General features: G+C 43.1%; 1 protein-coding gene across 1 annotated transcript; it reads left to right on the top strand.

Annotated features, from left to right (window-relative positions):
* Positions 1-1442: 1442 nt before the first annotated feature.
* Positions 1443-6380, top strand: LOC105945670 (probable E3 ubiquitin-protein ligase TRIM8; the record flags this gene model as incomplete). The annotated part of the gene is made up of 3 exons (XM_031906809.1): positions 1443-1817; positions 3201-3291; positions 5377-6380. Coding segments are annotated over exons 1-3 (1470 nt in total), but the record flags the coding sequence as incomplete, so codon positions are not given.
* Between the last annotated feature and the right edge of the window lie 6452 nt (positions 6381-12832).

Genomic DNA, 12832 nt, shown 5'->3' with positions numbered 1-12832 from the left:
TTACACCTTGCAGACATGTGCAGGACAAGTCAGCACTTCTGGAAGAAGAGCCCATGGCTTCATAGTGGCATCAGAATATGAGAACATAGAGTTTCCTCTACCAACACTAATCAACTGTGATCAGCTACCAAATAACAGAGAAGAGATCCCCACACCTGAGGTTGCACGGCATCACCCTCATTTGAATTACATTGCTGATTACATTCCATCACTTAACAAGGATTTGAAGATCATGATTCTTCTAGGGAGAGACATTCCCCGAGTTCATAAAATAAGAGAGTTATGAAACAGTCCAGATTATGCTCCTCATGCCCAGAAACTTGATCTTGGATGGGTGTTAATAGGAGAAGCCTGTCTAGATCGATCGCACAAGCACTTGGATGTAGCTTCCTACATCCACATTTTCCTTCATGTGAAGGAAAGACTTGATTTCAAATCTGAAGCTCCATGTCAAGCAGTCCAAGATGTTACCTGCAAGTTCACTTCTCACATGGACCTTGTTGAGTCAGTATACCAGACTACTTGCTATGACAACAAGATTGCCCCTTCAGTCGAAGACAGGGAATTCATCAAGATTATGAGTGAGGAGTTCTTCAAGGACAACTCCAACAGTTGGGTAGCTCCATTACCCTTTTGGTTACCAAGGCTTACTCTCCCTAACAATCGAGAACAAGCTTTAGCCAGATTTTCTGCACTTAAGAGAACCCTCTGTAGCAAGCCTGAGATGCAAGAGCACTTTCTAGCATTCATGCAGAAGATTTTTGATAACCATCATGCTGAGCTAGCACCAGACCTTAAGAAAGGTGAAGAACGCTGGTACCTCCCATCCTTTGGAGTTTACCATCCTCGCAAACCGGGGAAATCAGAATCGTTTTTGACTCAAGCGCTCATTTCAAGGGAACCTCTTTGAATAATGTACTTCTAACTGGTCCAAATTTAACGAACAACCTTGTAGGAGTGTTGATGTGGTTCAGGAAGGAACCTGTTGCTGTGACAGCTGACATCCAACAAATGTTCCACTGTTTCATAGTCAGAGAGGACCACAGAAACTTTCTCAGATTCTTGTGGCACCACAACAATGACATTAACGATCAGGTGATAGACTATCGTATGAGAGTCCATGTTTTTGGTAATAGTCCATCTCCTGCCGTGGCAACCTATGGACTAAGAAGAACAGCGCAGGAAGGTGAAAAGGAATTTGAACCTGACACCAGGCAATTCATTGAAAGAGATTTCTATGTAGATGATGGCCTGAAATCCTTCTCAACACCTGAAGAAGCCGTCAATCATATCTCAAGATCATAGATCCCTCTGAAAGATCCCATGTTGGTTTCCTACTAGGAAGAGCCAAGTTAGCTCCAAAACCTACTCACACGATTCCAAGATTAGAATTGTGTGGTGCAACCCTAGCTGCTGAAGTTGAAGAATTCCTACAAAGTGAAATGGACACTGAAATTGATCAGGTTAAGTACTACACTGACAGCAAGGTCGTGCTCGGCTACATATGCAACAGTGTAAGAAGGTTCTACGTGTATGTGGCTAACAGGGTAGAACGAATAAGAAGAATCAGTAGACCTAAACAATGGAACTATGTCCCTACTGGTTTGAATCCCGCAGACATCGCCACAAGGTCAGTGCCAGCAGTTGTCCTCACGCAAACCATTTGGTTTGCAGGACCCAAGTTTTTAACAGATCAATCCTCTATAGACTCCGAAGAAGACATTGATTTCCACCTGGTGGATCCAGATACTGATCCAGAAATCCAACCAGAGGTTGAACCATTGAGTTCCAACATCTGCTCAAGAAGAAACTTGGAGGTGAGACATTTTGAACGTTTCTCTTCTTGGAAAAGATTGGTGAAGACTATTGCAAGATTAAGTCATATTGCACAGAGTTTCTGCAAGTCCAGTCAGATGTCATCTTGTCATAGATGGCATACCTGCAAAGAGTCACCTAATGCATTAGCCTTGAGAAGGCTAGATAGCATTTTACTGCTTGCAATGTTAATAGTATGTTAAAGGAAAATAATTGTGTAGTGGTATCTCACGATACCAGGCGGGGAGTGTTTTGCTACGCAGCTTCTTACTGCCTAGCAGTTGTTATTACATGTTATGTTATAATGTTATTTGGTATCATCCTTTCCCCCCTGCTGTTTCTTGCCAGATAGTTGCTCCCGCCCTCCATTTTCTTGCTGTAACTCCCCTTTGGTTAGTGTGTTATGAAGAGACTGCAGTGTGTGTAAGCTGTGTAACTCTATTAGAAATTTACCTATGGAAAAGTCTCTATGTTTATACCTTTGCTACCTTGAAGCATAAAGAAGCATTGGAAAACACTTCTGAGTCTTTATTCATTGCGTAAAGGTGATCATTCAACCTGCTGCATTCATCCTCACAGACTGGGCCTACACTGGGCTTGTGGCAGGTACAACCGATGCTGAGACAGAACACTCAGGTAGGAAGAAAAATGATGTAGGAAAGACAAAGTGTGAACCCAGTTAGCGCTGACTCTCTGGCTAAGGAGATTGCTGAGCATGAACTTAGATTGTCAGAAGTAGAATCAATTTTTCAACATAATAATCAGTTTTTTGTTGTTGTTACAAAGTAACAGAGATCTATGTTTGTTCCAGATCTCAGTGACCCAACTTTAGGTTATGATAGGGCAAAATTGCAATTAAAAATTAATAAACAGCTTTTAAAGTTTGTGGAAATGATCCCATATTTTAACCCAAATAAGAATGTTTCCATGAATTCTGATACATTTGAGTCTCATATAGAGAAATATGAGTTATGTGAGGAACAGAAGAATAAAGCATTTAAACTGTGGGTGTCAGCACGTATTTCCCGGAGGTTATCAATACCTGTCAGTGCTCCATTAACTAATACAGATAAACATGATTCATGATAAACAAATCTGTCCCATTTCACTTCACTAAAAAATTTATGACAAAAAATTAGCAAAACATGAAAAAAAAATTTACGGTCATCATTTTTTCCCACAACCAATTTTTGTGCCCACTTCACAAAAAAATCTGTAAATGGCGAAACACTGAAATTCATGGCAAATCCATGCCTGTCGAATCATTTTGCCCATCACTAATGGGAAATTTAATACATGGCACAAGGAGGGACAGGCTTTTATAGCTTAATTATATCATTAATGGGGGAAATGTGCTTGATATAGAGGTGCTTAATAATCTTCAGATCTCTATAGATGATGACCCCTTGACATTTCTGGTTTTGTTTGAGCAGCTTACAGACTGGTTATGGGTATTGGAGAAGATCAAGTTCCCCAGTAATGATAAAAACTTTTGTAAATAAATAGATCCTGTAGCTAATATTTTCACTAGTAATCTTGATAGTCTTGAGGAAGCAGCCTCACATATAGATAAGTACAGGAGACAGCTTGTACTGCAGAACTCAGGCCCCTCAAACAGTCACGTGATAAGGGAAATATGCCAATCAAAAAAAGCAAATAGAAAGGAGTATAAAAAGGCATTAAGCCATTTCTGTAGTCGGGTGGGGCACTTTGTTGAAAAATGTTTCAGTAAAAAAATAAACAGAAAGGATATCATATTACTGAGAACCCTGAAATGATGCATGAGCAAGCTCAGGTCTGTGCTGTTACACAGGCAAGGGAACCTGATGCACAGAATGGCCGCTCCCAGGGTCCCATGAACAGACCAGTCTGTCGGTATAAAAGACCCAGGACTGAAGAGAAAAGGAGTTACTACTTGTTAATGGAAATAGGAATCATCACAGAATAGGGTTAATTAATAGTGAGATGTTTTTCTTACTTGGTAAAGGTTTGTATCAGTTTGTGTAAATGAATAAGGTTGGGTATAAAAAATATGCAAAGTGTTACTGCGATTGTAATGTACTTTACTGAACTGCAGAAGCAGGAAAGTTTATTGTGTATTAAATGTTTTATACTGTAGAATTTCTGCAAATAATAAATGATAACAAATGCCAGGTTAGTTTTATTGAAAAGTTATTTTGCCAGTGGAATTATAAACATCAGAATTTTATCTTGTTTTATTTGTCTATCTGTAGCCTCAATGTCAGAAAATTATCCTTGAGATCACTCCTCTGCCCCTCACTCCTCAGCCCCTCACTTCTTTTAACCTCATTACTCTGCCCCTCACTCCTCTACCCCTTACTTCTCTGCCCCTCACTCCTCTGCCCCTCACTCCTCTGCCCCTCACTCCTCTGCCCCTCACTCCTCTGCCCCTCACTCATCTTAACCTCACTCCTCTGCTCCTTACTTCTCTTAACCTCATTCCTCTGCCACTCACCTCTCTCCTCCTCACTCCTCTGCTTTTCATTCCTCTGTCCCTCACTTGTCTGCCCCTCACTCCTCTGCCCCTCACGCCTCTTAACTTCACTCCTCTGCCCCTCACTGCTCTGCTCCCCACTCCTCTGTCCTTCACTCCCCTGTTCCTCACTTCTCTGCTCCCCACTCCTCTGCCCCTCACTCCTCTGTCCCTCACTTCTCTACTCCTCTTAACCTCACTCCTCTGTTCTTCACTCTTCTGCCCCTTGCTCATCTCCTCCTCACTCCTCTGCCCCTCATTTCTCTCCTCCTCATTCCTCTGCCCCTCACTTCTCTCCTCCTCATTTCTCTGCCCCTTACTCCTCTCCTCCTCACTCCTCTGCCCCTCACTTCTCTCCTCCTCACTCCTCTGCCCCTTACTCCTCCTCTCCTCCTCACTCCTCTGTCCCTCACTCCTCTGTTCCTCACTTCTCTCCTCCTCACTCCTCTGCCCCTTACTCCTCCTCTCCTCCTCACTCCTCTGTCCCTCACTTCTCTCCTCCTCACTAGTGATGAGAATTTTCTTTCAACAGGCATTGATTCGCAGCAAATTTTAGAATTTCACCATTGGCAAATTGTTTTGCGAAGCTTCTGTGAAAATTTGTCGCGTGTCAAAAAAAGTTATGGTCGCGTCAAAATGGGCACGGTCGTGTCAACTCAACACTATTTCACAAATTTTCTTGTCGTTTTGAGAATTTTATGGCAAAGCAAAATGGGACAGATTCGCTTATCACCCTTCTCACTCCTCTGCCCCTCACTCCTCTACTTCTCACTCCTCAGGTGGGTGCAGAGGCCCCAGCATTACTATAAGGTACAGGGAGAGACCCAGCCTGTGTCTGTCAGTGAGAGAAGCGCTAATGCTGATGGGCCTGTAACTGGCAGAGCTGGCACTTTGGCTCTCTAGGGAGTGTGTGTGTGCTGTGCCTGCTGGGAAATAATTAACTGTGTAATCACCCCACATTAATTTTTTGTGGGAGTTTCATTAATGGTGATAAACAAATGGAAATTTGAATGGTTAACAGAAATCAAAAGTCCAAGTGATAAACTTGCCCTTCCCTGTGTGAGAAGGGGAGATAAACCCACTGGTTATAGGGAGAGAGAGGAAAGTTCAGTTTGGTTTCTTGCTCCTGATTTCAGTGATGGCGGCTGCTGATCTGAGAGACGAGCTGAGCTGCTCCATCTGCACGAGCATTTATACTGATCCGGTATCCCTGCCCTGTGGCCATAACTTCTGCCAGGGCTGTGTTGGGAAAACATGGGACTGGCAGGAGGGGATAGAGGAAGATCCTTCTTGCCCTGAATGTAGACAGAGATTTAAAAGGAGACCTAAACTCACAACAGACTGGAAGCTGCGTGGCATGGTGGAGCGGTTCTGTCCGACTGAGACAGAGCCGGGGGAGACTGGGATTCCCTGCTCCTACTGTCTCCTCTCTCCTGTACCTGCTGCTAAATCCTGTCTCCTGTGTGAGGCTTCTCTGTGTGATACCCACCTGAGGGGGCACTGCCAGTCAGCAGAACATGTACTCACTAAGCCCACTGATTCCATTATGGGGAGAAAATGTTCTGTACATCACAAGGTTCTGGAGTATCACTGCTGTGAGGACTCTGCCTGTATCTGTGTGTCCTGCTGCCTGGCCGGGGAGCACCGGGGCCACAGGGTGGAGCTGCTGAGTGAGGCCTCTGAGAAGAAGAAAGAGAAACTGAGGAAAGTTCTGGAGAAACTGAGCCCAGAGAGAGAGGAGACTGAGAGAGGAGCCCAGAGGCTGCAGGAGCGCAGGAGAGAAGTGGCAGAAGTGGCAGCCGGTGAGACAGAGAGAGTCACTGCCCTGTTTAGGGGCATCAGGGAAGAGCTGGAAGCCCTAGAGAAGCGACTCCTGAGTGACATCTCCAGGCAGAAAGAGAAGCTTTGCCTCCAACTGACTGAGCTGATCCAACAGCTGGAAATAAAGAAGGACGAGCTGTCCAGGGAGATCCGTCACATTGAGGAGTTGTGCAACATGGCAGATCCACTCACTGTCCTACGGGAACAATGGGAATCCCATGGAGCTGCCTTTTGTGGGGCTGAGGGGGCAGATAATGAGGTCAGAGAGAGAGAGAATACTGAGGGGGCAGATAATGAAGGCAGAGAGAGAAAGGATACTGAGGGGGCAGAGAATGAGGGCAGAGAGAGAGAGGGTACTGAGGGGGCAGATAATGAGGGCAGAGGGAGAGGGGGTATAAAGGTCCCGGCTGTAGGGGATCTGGATGTGGATCGGATTTCAGACACATTACTCACAGGCTTAGCTGGGATTGTGACTGGGGTAAAGAGAATGGTGATCCCTGGGCAGGAGGCTACAGAGCTGGTACTGGATATAAACACGGCTGGGAATGATGTATCTGTATCAGGGGACGGGAAATCTGCTTCCTACTCACTTACAGACCAGTGTCGCCCACAAACCCCAGAGAGATTTCAGATTTATCAGGCTTTAAGCACCAGGAGTTTCCCCTCAGGGCGACATTACTGGGAAGTGGAGGGCAGTGAATCAGGGGGCTGGGGGGTAGGGGTGGCCTATCCCAGTATAGAGAGGGGCGGGGCTCAGTCCTACATTGGACAGAATAACAAGTCCTGGTGTTTGTACAAATGGAATAATAACTATACAGTGACACATGACAGGAAAGACACACAGTTACCCCACGTCCCTTCCTGCAGGGGAATCAGGATCTCATTGGACTATGAGGCCGGACATCTGTCCTTTTATGAGCTGAGTGAGCCAATCAGGCATTTACACACCTTCACTGCCTCCTTCACTGAGCCCCTTCATGCTGCATTCTGGGTACTGGGGGATCGTGCATGTGTGAGAATCATTAGTTAGGGCCCGCCCACTGCCCAGAAGGGAACCTACTCTCGGAGCTGCCCTTAGCCCTGTGATGCCAGGAAAGAAAGGAAATGTGGGCACCATGTTAATGTTGGGCAGTCTCCCCTAACAATTTTAATTAAGTGGGACTTATTTATGATTATAAGTGCTAAATTGCAGCTGCCAGTAGCAACCAATAAGGTGTTTTCTTTCATTTTCCAACCACTATAATCCAACACTATTCAAAACCAACTGCTGACTGGTTGCTATGTGTTTCTGCCCTATCAAACTGCCACTCATTACTTTTTATGTGTAACGCTATTCAGGAACTTCACTGTTTAACCCTTTTTCATGACACTGCCTTATCCCCCCATACAGGCCTGTTCCTTAAACCAATAGTTAACCATTTCTTTGCATTAAAAGTCTCAGAGGTTATGTCAGGTTGGTACAATGCAGGGAGCATAACACACACATTTGCTATCCCTTAACCTTTAAACCACATACAGTCCTGTGCATTTACACACATTAGTGTTTCAGAGACTAAATACAAAGCTGACTGCATGTATTCTGTTATATGTTCTGTTCAACTGAGTCGTAATATTCCCAATAAAGAGCAGAGCACAATTTGTGTTTCTTTAAATGAGATTCGTTAAATAATAGGATTTCGTATATACAGTCTATTCATGATTCAGGTGTAAAATTGTTTAATCGAAAGGAAATAGCAGACAAATGTAGTAGATACTACAGTACTTTGTACGATCTTAAGAGGGATTCCCAATTATTGCAACCATCTGAGAAATTAATAGATGTATTTCTTCCGTCATTTACTCTCCCAAAGATATCTGAAGGCCATCGTAAAATTTCCAATTAACCAATTACTCAGGGGGAAGTACTATATGCTGTCAATTCTTTACCTATAAATAAAGCCCCCGGTCCTGATGGTTTTTCTCAAATTTATTATATAGGGAATTCTTGTTCCCTATTTAGTGCGTTTTTTTTATGAGGAAATGTCTGGTAAGCAATTTCCAGATAAAATGTTATTGTCCCATTTTATAACGATTCCTAAACAGGGTAAAGATTGTACAGTATTGAAAAATTTTGATACGATTAGTAAAATCTATGTGAAAGTGTTAACTTTGAGATTACAACATATTCTTCCAACACTGATACATATTGATCAGGTTGGGTTTATGAAGGGACGCCAGGCTCCAGACGCCACTAGGAGATGTGTGGATCTTATACAAATATTAAAGAAAAATCGGACACCATCTTTGCTTTTGTCTCTGGATGCAGACAAGGCAGTCAATAGAGTAAATTGGTTATATCTATCAAAGGTATTAGAGATTTTTGGTTTTGGTTTACCACTGGCATTTCGACAGGCTGTTTTGGCATTGTATAATTCTCCATCGGCAATAGTTAAATACAGAGGTTTTTTGTCACAAAAATTTAAGATTACGAATGGTACGAGGCAGGGGTGTCCTCTATCCCCTCTGATTTTTGTTGTGATAATTGAACCATTGGCCCAGGCAATAAGGGAAAATCCGCTAATTGAGGGAATACAGGTCGAGGAAATATAGCATAAAGTCGGTCTTTTTGCAGATGATGTAATAATCTATTTAACAAAGGCACAAAAGGCATTACCGGAGTTATATAAACTTCTGCAGATATTTGGTAAGCTATCATATTATAAGATAAATGAAGGTAAAACGCAGGCTTTGGGCATACATTTGGAGATGGAAGAAGTGGTTAGGCGGAAACAGAGTTATGAATTTGACTGGAAAGATAAATCTATACTTTATCTAGGAGTCCAGTTACCGAGCTCAATGCACTTATTTTATAAGTTTAACTTTATTCCTTTGAGAGATTGTATTAGAAATTAAATTTTGTCATGGAGGACCCAAAGCATTTCCTGGGTGGGCTGAATGAATGCTATTAAAATGTTAATTTTGCCAAGGGTTCTATATTTTGTACGTACATTACCAATTCAGTTACCAGAAACATACTTGCGTGATCTTAAAAAAATAATGTTAGATTTTATATGGAAAGGGAAATGACCGAGAACTGCTAGAAATATTTTGTTTCTGCCCAAAGAACAGGGGGGGTTTATTTCCCTAATATTACTCGCTATTATTGGGCAGTGGTGGTCGATCGAATGTTGGCATGGTATCTACCAAGGGGGGAGAAGCACTGGGTGGATATCGAGGCTTCATTTGTAAAACCAAATATGCTACCTCAAATTATGGGAGCAAAGGGCCCATATAAATATGTTGACTGTTTTTACACTTTATCAACTACTAAATCAGCATTGGATATATGGGCCAAATGTAGAAAACAGGATGGAATGGCACCTTTCCCTTCATTTGCAGCACCAATAGTTTCAGCAGCTATTCCCTACTTATCGCTGAGGGATTGGCACCAGTCTAAAGAAACTTTTGTTGCCCAGTTATTGCAGGGCTCTAATATAAAGACTTTTGGGCAATTACAGGAGGAATTTGGTTGGCCTAAGAACTTTTTCTAGAAATATTTACAGTTCAGACACTTTTTAAAAGATAGTGGAATTTATAATAGAAGCGCTACAAAATTGGAGATGTGTATGCTACAATGCAAGTATACTAAGGGGGATATCTATGGTATATAAAGTGTTGGGAGCGGAGGGCCAAGACCCTATGGGGCTGATTCACTAAAGTGCGACAACGCTTATCGCCATAGGCGATTTTCAATAAGGCTAGAGGCCAAGCCTCCCCAAACCTGCTTGGCACATTAAAAAACAAACAAACAAAAAAAAACCTCTCCCGTTTCTGCACTGTCCTGGGAATCTTCTGTTTCTGCAAGCTCCGGTTCTGCTGTGCTCTGATTGGATCTTTCTTCTTGTGGATTCTCCAATCAGAACACAGATTTCTTGACAGACAGTAAATTCACCAATCAAAGCACAGATGCAGACAGGGCTGGGGAGATATTACAAACTGAAGGCAGTGCAGAAATGAAGCCTGAAAAGAAGAATCTGCAGCTGTAACAGTTCTAAAGGCTGAATCCCTAGCTGATATTAAATTGTTTTTTGCCTGACCTGACATCTATAATAATATATAATATATCCCCTACCCTAACAGATGGAGGGTAAGTTAACTCTTTCCCCCTGAATAAGCTCATTGAGCTTTTATATATTTGTTGTTGTTTTTTGCACTTACTATTTTTTTGTCATTGTTTTGTTTATTTCTAGTTAGTTACATTGGAGCCAATGTTGTGTATCAGTGCCAGTGTTACAGTGTCAGGGCCTGAATATCTGCCTTCTGTACCCACTGCCTCTCACTATATATAATGTGCTGGTTTTGTATATAAAGACTGCATCTCACTGTATATAATGTGCTGGTTTTGTAAATACAGACTGCGTCTCACTGTATATAATGTGCTGGTTTTGTAAATACAGACTGTCTCACTGTATATAATGTGCTGGTTTTATAAATACAGACTGTATTTACAAAACCAGCACATTATATACAGTGAGAGGCAGTCTGTATTTACAAAACCAGCACATTATATACAGTGAGAGGCAGACTGTGTCTCACTGTATATAATGTGCTGAGTTTGTAAATACAGACTGCATCTCACTGTATATAATGTGCCTGGGGTGTCAGTACCCACTGCTTTTCTTGCTATAAAACTAACGTAAACACATCTAAAGGGGTGATTCACTTGTAAGTTAACTTTTAGTATGTTATAGAATGGCCTATTCCTAGCAACTTTGCAATTGGCCTTCCTAATTATTTTTTTTTTATAGTTTTTGAATAATTTGCCTTTCACTTCTGCCTCTTTCCAGATTTCAAATGGGGGCCAAAACTGTGTGCCTTAGCCCTCTGCATGCTGTATGCTGATTAACCCTTTGACTGCTGGTAAGGAGAGTGTGTGTGTCAGTTCCTTACATTAACCCTTTCCCTACCAGTGTGCTTGGCATCTCTCATCGCCAGTGTAAGAAGTATGAGAGTGGGAGCAGCAAATTGTGTATGAGTGTGTGGGTGTTGGTTGGATTTTGGGGTGCTGTGCCGCTAGTCTGACCTGTGTGCCGGGTGTGTGAGACTGAGCAGGGGACCCACTAGACAACCACGCCTAAAGTCAAATGCGTCTAAAGTGGCGTAATTGTGATACCCCTTTTTAACAAAAGCACTTAAACTTGCCAGCAAATAATATAATGATTAGTATAGCCTATGCGCAGTAGTTGGTGATTTGTATTATTAGACATATCAGAATTTATGTGCCACTGTGGTTTTTATGTGCCAGATTACTTTCCCCTATAGTTTGGACTGATTTACTGTATATAGCTACATTGTTCTGTAGTGAATGGTTAGTTAGGTGTCTGTATAGAAATTGGCAAATTATGTTTATAGGCATCAAAATGTTTGCCATGGCAGTTGCTATATCAGAATGGGTGCGGTTCACTTACCTTTGCTTTATAGTTAGGATGGTTTTATAACCGCCTCAGTTGTGTGTAGTAGAGGGCTGGTTAGGACTGCATATAGGAATTGGTCAATAGTTTTAATTACACATATAAAAATGTGCGTCACTTTGGTTTTCACATCTGAAAGTGTTTGGCCAGCTTACATTGGCTGTACAGTTAGGATTTTTTTATAATTGCCTCCATGGTGTCCAGTAAAGGACTAGTTAGGCCTATGTACAGCAGGTTGTGACTTCCGTTTATTAGACATCAAAATGCATGCCCATGGTGGTTTTATTTTGGACTGGATGTGGCGAATTTGAGTTCTACAACAAACACATTTGTAGGTCAGCAGTGGTTTGTATTTATGTATTATGTATTTTATTTGTTATACCAGCCTTGTAGGCCTCATGATCAAGCAGTTAGCCCCCAAGTAGGAACATCTGTTGCTCCAAATGTCAGGCTTCTGGTTATTTGCCAATATGTTGTGCTACTTGGGGCCCTTAAGGAACACAATGGCCTTAGCTCACCACTGGGCATGGAACCCTTATACATAGTCAGTGAATGCAGTCAGGCTTTAAAGTCCTGGAGTGGTGCCTCTTTTCCCCTCCCTAACTCTCATTACAGGTCCAATCCATACAAACATATTGCTCATATACATTCAGACAGGGTCAGACTGGGGGGTGCAGGGCCCACCGGGGCTCCCGCCCCAGGGGCCCTGCAGGTGCCCCAGCCGCGTCCCCTAACCCCCCCCAAGGGCCCCCCTAACCCCCCCGAAGGGCCCCCGCCTGACGTCCTCCCCGAGCGCGTATAAATTGAACGCGTCGGGGAGGAACAGTCAGTAGCGGGGAGCACCAGCAAAGGTCAGACTGGGCCGCTGGGGCCCACTAGGGCCGGGGCCCACCGGGATTTTTCCCGGTGTCCCGGCGGCCCAGTCCGACCCTGCATTCAGAACAGCAGGTTGCAGCATTAACAGGACAACAGTTGCAGCTACAAGCAAGTCCTCAGTCATTGGCAGGAGCAGAGTCACAAACACAGTAGGGCAAGTGAGAACCTTTAGTAACTGCTCAGTCAGGCAGAACAGCAGAGTATACAAAGGGCCGCACCAGAGAAGGGCGAGGTCAATGTGGGATTGCCTGAAATTGCTCTGCCAGATGGGTAAGTGTCAGATTTTGAGGGAGTCCTGCTGAGGAGAGGATTTTTGGAAATATTATCAAAATTGCCAACTTTAGGAAAGCTTTGCGGCTTGGTATTTTGGAGTAGA

The sequence above is a fragment of the Xenopus tropicalis genome, chromosome 1 (assembly GCF_000004195.4).
Source record: "Xenopus tropicalis strain Nigerian chromosome 1, UCB_Xtro_10.0, whole genome shotgun sequence".
Classification (NCBI taxonomy): Eukaryota; Metazoa; Chordata; class Amphibia; order Anura; family Pipidae; genus Xenopus; species Xenopus tropicalis.
This window is presented reverse-complemented; position numbering and strand designations above follow the sequence as displayed.